Here is a 14,186-nt window from a genome sequence, read left to right as displayed (position 1 = left end):
CAAATTAATTTTCTTGATGAACATAGATGCAAACAATCTCAATAAAATACTTGAAAACCAAACTCAACAACACATTCAAAAGAGTATACACCATGATCAAGTTGGTCTCGTTCCAGGGATGCAAGAATGATTCAACAGATGCAATTAATTAAAAGTAATTCAGTGCATAAACAGAATCCAGGAAAAATATCACATGATCCTCTCAATAGATACAGCAAAAGTCTTTGACAAAATTAAACATCCCTTCATGATAAAAGTCCTGAAGACACCAGGAATAGGAACAATGTACCTCAACATAATAAAGACTACATATAATTTAAAAAAATTAACTTCATGCTGCTCACAAGAGATGCATTTTAAATGTAATATACAATGACTGAAGTGAAGGATAAGTGGTAGAGTGCCTGTCCTCACATGTGTAATGCCCTTGGTTTGATCCTAAGCAATGCAAAAACAAAGTGAAAAGGTAAAAATATACAGTATACAAACAGTTACCTGGAGAAAATTGATGTAAATATAGCAAAATGTATATAAAGCATGAAACTACACTGTATATAAAAGGGGTACTTCATAATGATACAAATGGTTCCTATGCCAAAAAATTCTAAATTTAATGTTTATAAGACCATATCTTCCTATACCATTTCTTGCTATATACTCAAAGATACCACAGTCAGCATACAACAGAGATATCAGTACATGTTTAACATGGCACTATTCATAATATTCAACTTATAGAATCAGCCTAGGTGCCCATCAAAAGATGAATAGATATAGAAAATGCAGTATGTATACAAAATGGAGTATTACAGAGCTGTAAAGAACAAAATCCTGTCATTTACAAGAAAATGCATAGAACTGGAAATCATAATGATGAGCATAATAAGCCAGATTCAGAAAGAAAAGTGTCACATACTTTCATCCATGGAAGCTAAAAAAGTAATAATAAAAGATGAAATTAAAATAGAAGCGGAACTATTAGAGAAGTGAGAAGTGGAAGGGGGAAGGCAGTGGAGTGTGAAGGAATGTAACAGGAAGGATGAATAGGATAAAAGTATACTATTATGCATGTCTGAAAATATCACATTGAAACCCATTATTCTGTATAAATAATATGCCCTAATAAAAAAGCAGAAAAGTAATCAAAAGTTAAAAAAAAAAAGAGCATAGCTTCAAACCAGATAAAGCAGAGACTGGCAGAACTAAAAAGAAAAATAAATGAATCCACAATTATAGTTGGAGCTTATTTTAATATAGTTTATCAATATCTGATTGAACATGTATACCAAAGTAAAAAATTATATTGAAAAAATTAAGTAGATTTGAACAACATAATATACTAATTTGACCTTGGTTTATAAAAATATTACATCCAACAATTCCAAGTCCTTTTGAAGGACAAATATAATGTTTGCTAAAATTGAACATATGTGGGGGTCACAAAAGCAAGTCTGAAATGCTTACAGAAAACTGAAATTAAGCATGTTTTCTAATGGATAAATAACCTGACTTCTAAATAATCAACACTGAATAGCCATCAGTCAAGAAAGAAATCACAATAGGCTTAGAAAAAATTTAGCTAAGTGATAATAAAAATGACAAGTCAGAGCCTGTGGCATATGATTCAAGTCATGCCTAGAAGACAATGTAAATACTTAAAAACACATATAAGAAAAACTAAGTCATTTATGTGTTTTTTGCAAGAAATTTACATAAAAACAGTACACTGAAAGCAAAGAAAATAGGGCTCTTGAGCTACAGATGCTGTTCTTAAGCCACCACATTCAGAGCCCACTTCTCTCCATTTCCTTGGGGAGTCTACTTTTCTACTTTCACTTACTCACTCTCACTCTCGATAAAACTCTGCTGTTGCTTTGCAAAAAAACAAAACAAAACAAAAAGAAAGAAGGATAATGCTGAAGTCCAAGAAGAGACAAGAGACTCTAGCACAGTAAAGACAGTCAATAAAACTCAAAAATCAAATCTTCTGACTCCAAATGTAGTTTTCATTCATCAAGCCTTTCTCTGCCTCTCTCATCAAAAATATTACAAGCTACTAATTTGTATTGAAAAACTCTGTTGTTCTTAAAAGAAATTGTCTTGTTTTCATCATGTTTTTTCTCATGAAGATTTCAGTTCTCTATAAGTATTGATTCCCCCTGAGAAAACATGTTAAATTCCCAGAGCAAAAGAAACTTAAATACAATAATTAAAGAGTATAAGTTTACAAATTAATATGTTAGAGATACTGACTTTATATACTTAAGGTATAGAGAACTTAGTATCTTAGAATATAAAATGATGAATTTTGCATTCTTCAAGTTTCCTATTATCTGACATTATTATGTGCAGATAGATTGATTGGTCAGCATAAAAGATAAGTGAAGATTTTTTTGGATATAGGCCACCCAAATGTTTAATGCATTTATTTTGTAATTATTAAGCAGTGACTAGAAACAAAGCACTGTGCTATTTCCATGAGAGAAAAAGTACTGAAAAGTCACTTTCTCTCAAGGAATTGATAATGATTTTGTAGCAATAAGGTGCGAAGTCAAATATCAATACAAAATCATTTGTTTAATCTATAGACCACATAGTGCTGTCAACCAAACTTTCCTGAATTTCCTGAATATAAAAATATACTTTGAGATTGGGGATGTGACTCAGGGGAAGAGCACTTGCCTAACATAAACAAGGCCCTAGGCTTGATCCTCAGCATGGTAAAAATAAAGAAATAAGTTAAAATAAAATCATACTGAAAGTTTAAAAATATTCTTACTTATTTAAAACAAAAAGTGGGTGTGGTAGCATACACCTATAATCTTAGCATTCAGGAGGTGGGGGTAGGGGGATTATGAGTTTGAGGTCAGCCTGGGCTACATAGTGTAAAGAAAAGAAGAAAGAAATAAAGAAAAAATTGGGAGAAAAAGATTGAAGCAAGCCTGGACAAAAAGTTCACAAGACCCTATCTCAATCAATGTCTGAGTATGGTGGCATGCACCTGTCATTCCCACTACGCAAGAAACATAAACGGGAGATTTGTGGTCCAGGCCTGCCTGGGCATTAACACAAGATTCTATTTGAAAATCAACTAAAGCAAAAAGGTCTGGGGGTGTGGTTCAAGTGGTAGAGCCCCTGCCTAGCAAGTACAAGGCCATGAGTTCAAACCCTACCACCACCAAAAAAAAAGAAAGAAAGAAAAGAAAGTCTTCATCATGCTGAATTTTCTCCAAGGGTAGATACTAAACTAAGAATGCAGATTTCAAATGTCATTGCATTTTGCCAGCATTTATTTGAAAGCCTTGATAAGGAGAATATCTGCAATAAAAGAACAAAATGTCATGCTGTTTCATAAGTGTCTTTTCTTCCTTACCCTCAGCTGCCCTCCCTTTAACTATATATTTTTTCTTTTTGCTTATGTGGCTTGGTACATAGAAGACTGAAATAGGGAAGCAAAGAAACTTGTAATTCACCATCCCCATTATTAATCACCTGTGCCAATGCCTGTTCACATTCAGTTATTCTGTCATATGGAGTTGGTAGGCCATAAGTGTTAAAATTGTTTGGTTTTTTTCTTTTATTTATATGTGCATATAATGTTTGAGTCACTTAATTGTTTGTTATTGACCGAGGGCTAGTACTCAAAAATAAAAAGCTGCCCATTCATTCAGTCAATGCAGTATGCACTGTGTTTCAACACAGTATACACTGTGTTTTAACACAGTATGCAATGTGTTGAACCTGTGACCCTTGCACCTTATAAAGGTAGAGGAAGGATTCTATTCTTATCTAAACTCAACCCCTAGGTCTCTGTGTTACCACATCCTGGTTGTTCTACTATGCTGGTCCTTCTCACTATACTTTGCTGGCTTCTTCTTCTTCCTCACTTCTAGTTATTGGTGTTACAAATGGTCAAATACTGTGTTCGCTTCTGTTTTCACTCTGTATTCTCTCTGTGTGTGATTTTGTCCAGCAGCAGTTCTTAAATTGATATATCTAGATCAGTTTTGTCTTAGTGTTGGGCCACACACAGATTGGTCTACTTGACATCTCCTCTTGTATGTCTCACATAGACTATTTATTTATTGATTATTCATTCATTCATTCATTGGCAATCCTGGGTATCATATATCTCACATCTTAAATATCCCAAAGTGAAATCTTGGTGGTACTCCTGAAATCTACTATTCCTTTAGAGTCTACTAAGCCAGAAGGTGGCACTCCTACTCATCTTGATATAAATCCCAGATATTGGAAAGGTCTCCCTGTGCCTTCTTTCCTTATCATATACTTCTACAATCTATGGACAGCTGGCTTTGTTCAAATTTGGAAATTTTTGTCCAATATTTCAAAAGAGTGTTTTAGAAGTGGCACCATGTTAGTTCTAGGTGCATTCTTTAAGAGAAATGGCACCTTTCACTTCAGACTTTTGGAGCTCTGAATTACTACGTAAGAATAGCAATTAAGATGGTCGAGAGACTGTGTGGAGAGATCCTGAAATCACGTGGAGACAGAAAATAGCCCAGCTGAACCTAACCTGCTAGCAATCTGCATTAGTCTGGTACAGAAGCCACTTTCTTGGACAGTCCAGGTTAGTCTATACCCCAGTTGAATACTACTTAGTGATCCTAGTGGATGCTATATGGAGCAAAAGAGTCACTCACTTTAGCACTTCCTGAAATCTTCATCCACAAAAATATTGAGCTATTTTAGCCATTTATTTGGGGTAATTTATTACATAACAATAAATATCTAGAAAAGATGGTATAAATATATCAGATAACAATGGGTAAAGGGCATTGGAGCTTGTAAGAGGAAACCAAAGGAATAGTAGACTTCTTTGTAAGTTATTTAGGGTCTAAGATGACACAAAGCAATCCTCCTAGGATTTGGGATGTACTTCAGCTGGATGCAGCTTGGACCCTAACATGTGCATTTGATAAAGATTTGTACCTGTAAAATGCTCAAAAACTGGAAACTTCCATTTTCTATTTCATTTCCTCTGAAATGAAGCCCATACAATATAGGTTACTGTTTATTATTACTTCTATTAATAATAGCTACCAACTTCTGGATGCCATTTATGGGTCAGTGTTCTGCTAAAAATGCTTCACATACTGTTCTGCTTACTCTAAGCCTCATTTTTCTCTATGTCACCTAAAGATGGTAATGCACACCTTACAAGGCTCTAGCTCAACTATGCTCAGCTAAGAAATTTCAGTTAGTATTTGAATCCAAGAGTGCCTGCCTCTGAAACCCATGCAATATCATAATATCTTTCTAATTTCATGTTGGAATAATTAAACAAAATGCCACTTCAAAAGGATGTTTTTACTTTTGTGTGGGTTTTTTTTTAAATCATAGGTAAATGAAAATTGTACAACCAAGTGAGCAAAGTATGTGATTCATGGTGGAGAGTGTGATGAGACTTAATTTCACTGACTCACTAAAGTGAATCAAGTGGACTCACTGGAAATTTCATGATCATCAGTCTTAGCACAAATATTAAATAATCCTGAAAGTAAATGCCAGGTAATTTATGTTCTCCTTCAAAGGGAAAATCTACTGATAAATTTAAGTTTTCTTCGATCTGCTTCAAAAATCGGAGTGCTTACAAATTCTCCTTCAATTAATATCTATTACTTTAATCTCTGTTATTTTTTGAATTCCTCAATAAATTAAAAGATGCATTAAATCATGATTGCCCCCTTTTTGTATAGAATTTCCCCTAGCTATATAATAGAATGTAGTGGTAAATGATTCATTGATAAATACCAAAGTATAATAATTAAGACTTCCCTCTTGAAAAACCTTCATAATATAAGAAATAATTTAATCTGTGAATTTATAGACTACTATGAAAGTAAAAGATAGTTTAAACATCAGGATTTCAGAAGCTAAGGATGTAATATATACTAAGAGTTTCAACAGGCTTACTTTTGACCTAGTAATTCCACTTTAAATTTTCTCTAAGAAACTAAACAGTGAGAAAAAGTTAACAGAAAAAAGCATGTTTTAGGCTGGGGTGTAACTTAGTGACAGAGTGCTTGCCTAGTATATGTGAGACCCTGGGTTTGATCCCCAGCACAGAAAAAGAAAGAAAAGAAAGAAAAAGAAGGAAGGGAGGGAGGAAAGGAAAGAAGGAAGGAAGGAAGGAGGGAAGGAGGGAAGGAAGGAAGGAAGGAAAAGTTTTTTCCATGTACCTGTTGGCCATTTGTATATCTTTTGAGAAATGTCTACTGCCCATTTGCTTAATCAGATTACATGCTTTTTTTTCTTTTGCCTTTGAGTTGTTTGTATTCTTACACATTCTAGATATTGACACCTTGTCATGTATAGTTTGTGAATACTTTACCACTCTGTAGGTTTTCTCTTCATTCTGGCAGTGATTTCCTTTGCTGTGCAGATGCTTTTAATATATGCAATCCAATTTGTCTATTTTTACTTTTGTTTTGGGGGCCTTGGGGGGTCTTATCCAAAAAATATTTGTCCATTACAAGTCCTAAAGCAGTTCCCTTTTGTTTTCTTTTAGTTGTTTCATAGTTTTAGGTCTTACATTTAAGTCTTTGATTCATTTTGAGTTGATTTTTTTTATGATGAGACATTCTTCTTGATGTGAATATTCAAGTTTCCAGCAATGTTTATTGAAGAGACTGTCATTTCCCCAGTGTGTGTTCTTAGCATCTTTGTGTAGCTCAGTTCACTGTGGATTCATAAGTTTACTTCTAGGCTCTCTATTACGCTCCATTGATCTATGTGTCTACTTTTATTCCAAAACCATGCTGTTTGGATTACTATAGCTTGGTAGTAATGCCTCCTGTTTTGTTCTTTTGCATGAAATGTCACTTAACAAAACAAGATTTACTTACCCAGAAGGAAAAATCTGTTTTTATGAATCATGAAATTGTGGGAGATTTCATTTTTTTTAATGTGAATTTGTTTAAAAGTTTTTATAATGAATATGTTACATTTATAGTCAAATGAAATAAAATTTTTAAAAATTAAAAATTCCTCCAATATACATTAAACTTGAAATTAATAACTGATATTAAAATACATTGCTGATTTATTATGTGATAGAACCTTATTGTAAAATGTTATTTTAAAATATCCTTAATTACTAGTCCCACTTTTCACCTTTATACCATGCAGCATTAACAGAATTTAAAATAACAAAATTATGACTTTGACCATATATGCACATCTTTTTTGTAAAGAAGTTAATTACCGAATACTTCCTCATCCCTCCCAGACTACAAAGCAAAGCTGCATATAACAGATGTTCAATAACTGTTCCTTTCTACTCACCAGGCCAAGAAGATCTAGTCAAAGTTACCTGCTTCCCATATTTTTGAACTATAAGCACCTAAAATCAGACTATAAAAAATTAAAAATAAAATTGAAGCAGGAATTGAAGCTGGTGACTCTGCTCATGGTTCTTACTGAGATTTAACAAATGTTTCTCAGAAGAAAAAAACCAAGAACCTAAACACATGATTACGTGAACCTAATGTACACTAAATCACTGATCTACAAATTTGTGATCACACTGCACACTGGACTACAATGTTACACTTTCGCCTAAATGTCCATTTTATTTGAAATTTGATGGAGAAATAAGCAATAATTTTTTATTTAAGTATCTTTTTGTTCCGGTGGATGATCTCCTTAAAACACCATTCAAAAAAAAGACTGGATTTGAAGCTAGAAGCCCTAGGTTAAGGTCCATTTTTGCCTCTAATTTTGTACCAGACAAATTTAATCTTTCTAATCTAATCTAATCTTTCTAATCTAAGCCACCTAATCTTTCTAAATGGGTCTCCATTGTTTACCTACAAAATGAGGATATCTTTACCTGTTCCACATAAGGCAGTTCTTTCAGTATCTCATTGGTAGAACCATCCAGTTCATAAGAAACACACTCAGTCTCTCTTTACCTTTTAATTCAGGGCTGAACTTTTCTAGTCAATAAGCTTTAAAGTCTTCAAATCTTTCCCCAGCTCAGGTAAATAGCCCAATTCCATAGAAAAGCATACTTCAGCAGCCTTCTAGCACTGCATATTGTAAAGATGTTTTAAAACATGGAATATATTGTTTTGCTTTTAAAGTTTGGGAATTTTTTTGCATGCCTTTTATTATACTTTTTCCTTCTTTAGGGCAAAATAAAATAAAAATTAAAAATTAAAAATTCCTTGCTCTGAACCCATGTACCAGAAATGACCACTATGAACAGTGTGCTCAATATTTGAAGAATTTTATCCATGCTTATTGTATTAGTTTGGGCAGGTGAATTACTGTGAGAAATGGACAAAAATAAAAGCACATTACAGCTCTAAGGCAAGTGAGGTTTATTTCTTGCTAATGGAACAGTACTGGATGGTGAGCAGGAGGCCAAGGCAGAACTCTGTGCAGTCACTCAGGCACCAGGCTGCTGGAGGCACTGCCTTTTGCTCAATTCCAAATTCACAGTGAAGTGCATTTCCATTCCACCCTGTTGAGCTGCACATATACAATGTCTCAGCTTTCTTAAAGCATAACTAATTTCCTGCATACTTGTGTCATAATTGCTTAACTCAAAATTGTCTTGATTCAAATTCACCTTCCCAGGTGTACTTGGAGCTCATTCAAATTTGGACTCTAGTTAGAGGTTCTGTGGTACTTTCTTTCTGTCTTTGAAAGGCTTATGCTAGCTGAATTTGCTTTTTATGTCATCTCTCTCTAACAACTCCTGACAATCTATGAGCTCTCCACTCCTATGCTTCAGGGGAGATTTTTGAAAAATCACTTATGATCATTGTTGAGCTCACTGTCTTCTTTCCTCAGAAAGCAGCTTCTTTTTCCCTGCTTGTGGTATCTCTTGTTCATCTTTCTTTTTTGCCTCTTACACACACCTCCCACCCCCCAAAATCCTTCTTCTCTTTTGTGTTTTCCCCCTCACTACTAAGAAGGCAGAAGATCAGGAGGATGAAGGTTCCAGGCCTTCCCAAGCAAAAAGATACTGAGATCCCCATCTCAATGAAAAAACTTGGAAGTTCCTAAAAAATAAAGTTATTTGCCTAGGCAAGAGTCCCCTGGGTTAGTGTAGTTTAATGAATAAAACAGACCAGGAAGGTTATGTTTCTAACATAACCTAACATAACACTAAGCTATGTGTGCAGGAAGGAAGATGAGTTGATAAATGGTTTCTATTCTCACAGCTAATTTCACCTTCTCTTTTCTAAGGTCTGTTTCATAGGCAATGTCCTTACTTGAAATATCTAACCTAGCAAGGTTTTAAAAATTATTTTATGGAAACATTTCAACACCTTCAACCCCAAGTCCTTGATGTCTAGCTTTCATGGTACTTGTGAGAAAAGCAATAATAAAACCATTGTTTGTAGGGAGCTTTCAACTGTAGGAAGGCTATATATCACATCCCTTGTGCATTATTTAGTCCTCACAAGAGCCTCTTGAGGGAACAGGTATTGTTATTGTCCCTATTACACAGAGCAGGTAAACTAGGGATGAGGAAGCTATGACTCAAGAGACCAAGGATCTTCTCCAAAATCATGTAGCCAAAAGTGGCAAAGTCAAAATTCTATTTCAGCTTCATCTGACTCTTTAGCAGTGAAAAAAGGAGCAAGCTTCTAATATGTGCTACAACATGGATGAATTCCACAGACATTAAAGTAAATGAAAGAAAAAAACCAGAAAGCCCACCTATTATATGATCACATTTATAGAAATGTCCAGCTAAAGTAAACTTATAGAGATGGAAAATAAGGGCTGGGGGTATGAGTCACTAGTACAGTGCTTTCCTAGAATGCACAAGGCCCTGGGTCTGAACCCCAGCACTGAAAAAGAAAAGGATAGCAAGAAAAGAAAAGAAAAGAAATTAAAATAAATAATTAAAGAAATAAATAATTAAGAAAATAAATTAAAATAAATAATTAAAATAAATTAGTGATTTCCAGGCATGAGAGAGAATAGGAATTAACTGCAAATAGACATATAGTTGCTTTTGTCATTGAAAAAAAATGTTCTAAAACTGGATTGTGATGATGCTTGCACAATTGGGTAAATCTGCTAAAAATTATTAGGCTGTACAATACATGAACTTTGTGGAATGTAAGTTCTTCTTCAATAAAATGGTTTTTAAAATTACAGAGGTCAGATTCTAAGCTTTCTGATTGGTTCCATCAGACTGGACCCAAGTCCCCATAGGAATCAAGTCTCAGGAGACTTCTCTGAGGAAAAAGGCTTCAGGTCTTACTAGGTTCTTTATATACTTTTCCTATAAGGAGTCCCTTTAAGTTCTTTTAGCCAATCTACATATGTTAACCATGTTAACTTTATCAGTGACAGCCATTTCTAACAGCTGCTTATCTCCCTAATGCTAATTATGCATTCTTAAGCATAATAAGATATAAACCTAAGGATGTAAGTTTCAGGCACATAGGATATCACAACATATATGCTGAAGAGTCTTAAATTATTGACATTGCAATGTAAACTCAAGGGAACTATTAAGACTTCACTATCCTCTCTACATCTGAAACAGCAATTGACAGACCTCACTGCTGTTTTTAGCAATGCTGTCAGCCATTATATGATTCTCTCAACCTCCCACTCCAGTGTTCATTATCTTGGCCAGACTGCTGGCTTTTGTTGATAATAAAGATAATTGTCCCCAACTGCTCTTCAAGTAATTGGAGAGCATGTTTTTCTTTTCTATCTAAATCTAAAAGGGGCAAAAACAACCAAACAACCTCTGAAACTACAAGTGAGACAAAGGCAGTCCATACCTTCAAATGGACTGAGACCAAGTCAGTGAAGAGAGACAGCCATTGTGTCCCTATGAGGAGCCAGGACTGGTCTGTTGTTGACAGCACTGAGTTCTGGCAGCAACAGTCCCTGCAACACCACATAAATGCATATTCTTCTGATAAACATTTGTTAAACCTGATTTATGTTGTGTTATCTTTGGCAAAAACAGATATGGATATATTATGATGGTTGTGCTCCTCATAATTTTCACAGAGAAATCCGGAATACCAGAAGCTTAATTTACATAAACCCTGATGCCCTAGAAGAACTCCCCCTCCTTAAGTTCCTGTAAGTATTAACTTCTTCTCATCCCACTTTCTGTTTTTTGAGAATTTCAATGCTATTGTCTTTCAGGAAACTCCCTATGATGATGTCATCCAGGGTCATTTTTAAAATGTCAAATCACTTCTGTGACTTCCTTCCCACCCCCTCCCATTGGGTAAGGTATCAGGTGAAATGATTCACATATTAAAAACTTACCCAAAAGTCAGCACAAAGTGTGAGAGACCTGCTCCAAGAAACATAACACCATTTTGTATATACAGCCTTTGTATATACAGGACAAAACAAAATCCTGAGAGCATAACTGGACAGCAATGAAGATTTATGGGACAATTCTTTTATGGAGTTTGAGTGCCAAATCAATCAATAATCAGGTAATTAGAGGAGACATCAAAAGAATTTGGTTTTTGAAAAGTAAAGAGGTCAGGATTCAAGTCTCTTTAATTTGGCATTTCTAGCCTTTTACTATCTGGCCTGCATGTGACTCTTTAACATTTTTATTTCTTCCTACTCTTTTATGTGAACCTTAATTGCACTTCAACTAGTTGGTTTACTGTTTTTCAAATACACTTCATGGAATATTGCTTCTCTCCTTTGTTATATGGAATGTACCACTGGCTCATTTTGATGTCTCTGGCTCCTGTTGCCTCCTCAAATCCTGTGCTTTCCATTCTAGAAGGAGACAAGTCTGAACTGCTTTGGAAGGTACATCAAGGAACTGAAGATTTCTTTGTACTAGACCTTCTCTAAAGATCTACTGGGTAGTGTTTAAGTCTTACCTCCTTGCCATGCCAAGCCTCTCAAAAAGTTTTCTGTTTCCACTAGCCACATTCTAGTAACTGATAGAACAATAATGTCACCATTTATAAATCAGCAGCAGCCATTTTACCCTCAGACCTCACTTGAGAAATTTCCAAGGACAGCCCACCCTTAAAGAGAAAATCCCGCTCTCTAAGACAGCCCCACCCCGACCAGAGACTATTACACATGCGCTAACTTCCTTAACCTCCCCCTTCTATAAAAGCCACGCCTGGCTCAGAATCACTGTTGTGCCATCTTTTCCCCGGCCAGTCTGGTAGTTTGGGCCTGCCATTAAGCTTTGCTCTATGGATGTGAGACTTTTCTCATGATCTTTCTTTGTGAGTGGCGTTTTTTCTAATATTTGGTGCTGTGACTCAGATCGGGGAGCACTCCCGGCCTCCCCCACCCCTCACTCCCAGCACTGACCTTGCTCTCTCGGCCTCCCCTACCCCATCCCCCCCCCCTCAACTTCCATTCCCTCCCTCTGGGATCTGAGCTGCTTTACCAGGACCCCCGATCCTAGAAAGCACTGCTCCCTCTTTAGCTCACAGGGAATTTCTTCCGCCCCAGCGCACCTCTAATTGCCATCCACCACCAGCCAATCTTCCCTCAAGGTCCTCTCTCTTGGTGAGTCCTCCTCACATGGAGAGCTGTGATCTCTTTCTCATTTCCTTGAAATCCTAGCACTAGGTCTCAGCTTGCTCCTGTTCCTGGGAACCGTGTTCCCCACTAGGGACTGTGGACCCCCGTGGTGAAGACACTCCCTCTGGGTGCTCCACATCTCTCTCTTTCTCTCCTGAGGACCTGATATTTCAGGGATGCCCATCATATCTCTCCTCAGGTCAGGCCTCACCATGGGAGTTGGACCATCCAAAATTCCTTCAGACTCCCCATTGGGATGTCTCCTGGCCAATCTTGGGCCCCTCCGCCTAATGCCTGATCTTAAGCCACAAAAGCTCATTTTTCTCTGTAATCAGGCCTGGCCCCAATACCCATTAGACAATGCCTCCAAATGGCCACATAATGGCACTTTCAATCCCAATATTTTAAGGGATTTATAGAATTTCTGTAAGTGTGCTGGTAAATGGAAGGATTTCCCTATATCCAATCCTTTCCCTATCTCCACACCAAACCCTCCCCCTGTACTTCCTGTTCCCCTGCGCAGATCCTATTGCCTCTAAACCAGCTTCTAAACAAGGCAAATCCTCTCTCAAACCTCCTCCTTCCCCATGTAAGCAGACTTTTTGCGCTGCTCAGGCTGCCTGTCTTTTCCTATCTCCTAAAGGACTTTTCTGTCATGGTGCCATGCCAGCCACTCCTTGCCAACTCTGGCCTCACAGCAATTCTGGCTCTGGGGAGCTCATGCTCCCTCCCTTTGGGCTGAAACCAAGCCTGGGGTTTATTCAGTGACTGGAGAATGGAGGTTTCATATTGCTGAAAGTGTTCCAGTACCAGTCAATGGGAGTGACCTAGAGACACAGGTGATGGGCTAGTCCTTCAGGTATATGTCATGCCTCCAGGCTCTGCCTTCCCCTCCCTTACCTAAGATGTCAGGACACCTTTTCTGCTCCCTCCATGGTCTCACCATGTGTCCTTTGTCTCTGTCTGCCTTCCCCTCCCTGGGCTTACTGGGACCCTGCATCCCATGAAAACCCTGTAGCATGGCACCTTATGACTTAAGTTATTCCAACTAGTTTGCCAGGCCTCTCAGTCTAAAGTAACTTTAAATCAGCTGCTTTACAAAAAGCATTTACAAAAAACTGCGGCTGCCATGCTTTCGCCCTAACTCCGCCCCCACAAAGAGAGGAGGGAAAGCAAACAGGCACGCTTGTGCACAGGGATGCTGGCTCCTGAACACAACAAAAATGCCTGCCATAGCTAAGATAATCCATACAGAGGACCCAGCACATCCTGGGCCACCAGCCACACATGGCGATGGCTGTGGCCCGCCGCCACTTCCCCTAGAATAAACGCGCACAGAGTACCTGGGAGGGGGGAGGGGTGATGGGCCTCAGGATCAGGCCTAGGCAGTCAGGTCACTTCTCCCAGGTGTGTGTGGAGGGAGTGGCGCCTTGCACAAGCCCTGCTCCTAACCCCACCTCACACCTCGGGGGGCCAGACCCAGCCCTTGTAAGCCAATTGTTAACTCAAGGTTATAGTCCCAGAAATAACACATTACTGTGGTCTCTAAACTTCTCATTTAAAATTTTCTATACTTTCGGCCTCAACATAATTTTTTCCCTGCAAATATTAACACTAGTTGTCCCATATAGTACTATTATTGGCCCAAAATGCCC

General features: G+C 37.3%; 1 protein-coding gene across 1 annotated transcript in view; it reads left to right on the top strand.

Moving 5' to 3' along the window:
- Tshr (thyroid stimulating hormone receptor) overlaps positions 1-14,186 on the top strand; it is a 163,390-nt gene that overhangs the window by 95,911 nt on the left and 53,293 nt on the right. The window contains exon 5 of the mRNA XM_074066959.1: positions 11,020-11,094. Coding sequence (XP_073923060.1) covers positions 11,020-11,094 — 75 coding nt within the window. The remainder of the gene's footprint in view (positions 1-11,019; positions 11,095-14,186) is intronic.

Source organism: Castor canadensis, chromosome 3, assembly GCF_047511655.1.
Source record: "Castor canadensis chromosome 3, mCasCan1.hap1v2, whole genome shotgun sequence".
NCBI classification, from domain to species: Eukaryota; Metazoa; Chordata; class Mammalia; order Rodentia; family Castoridae; genus Castor; species Castor canadensis.
Note: the sequence above shows the minus strand (reverse complement) of the source record. Positions and strands in the feature narration are given on the sequence as shown.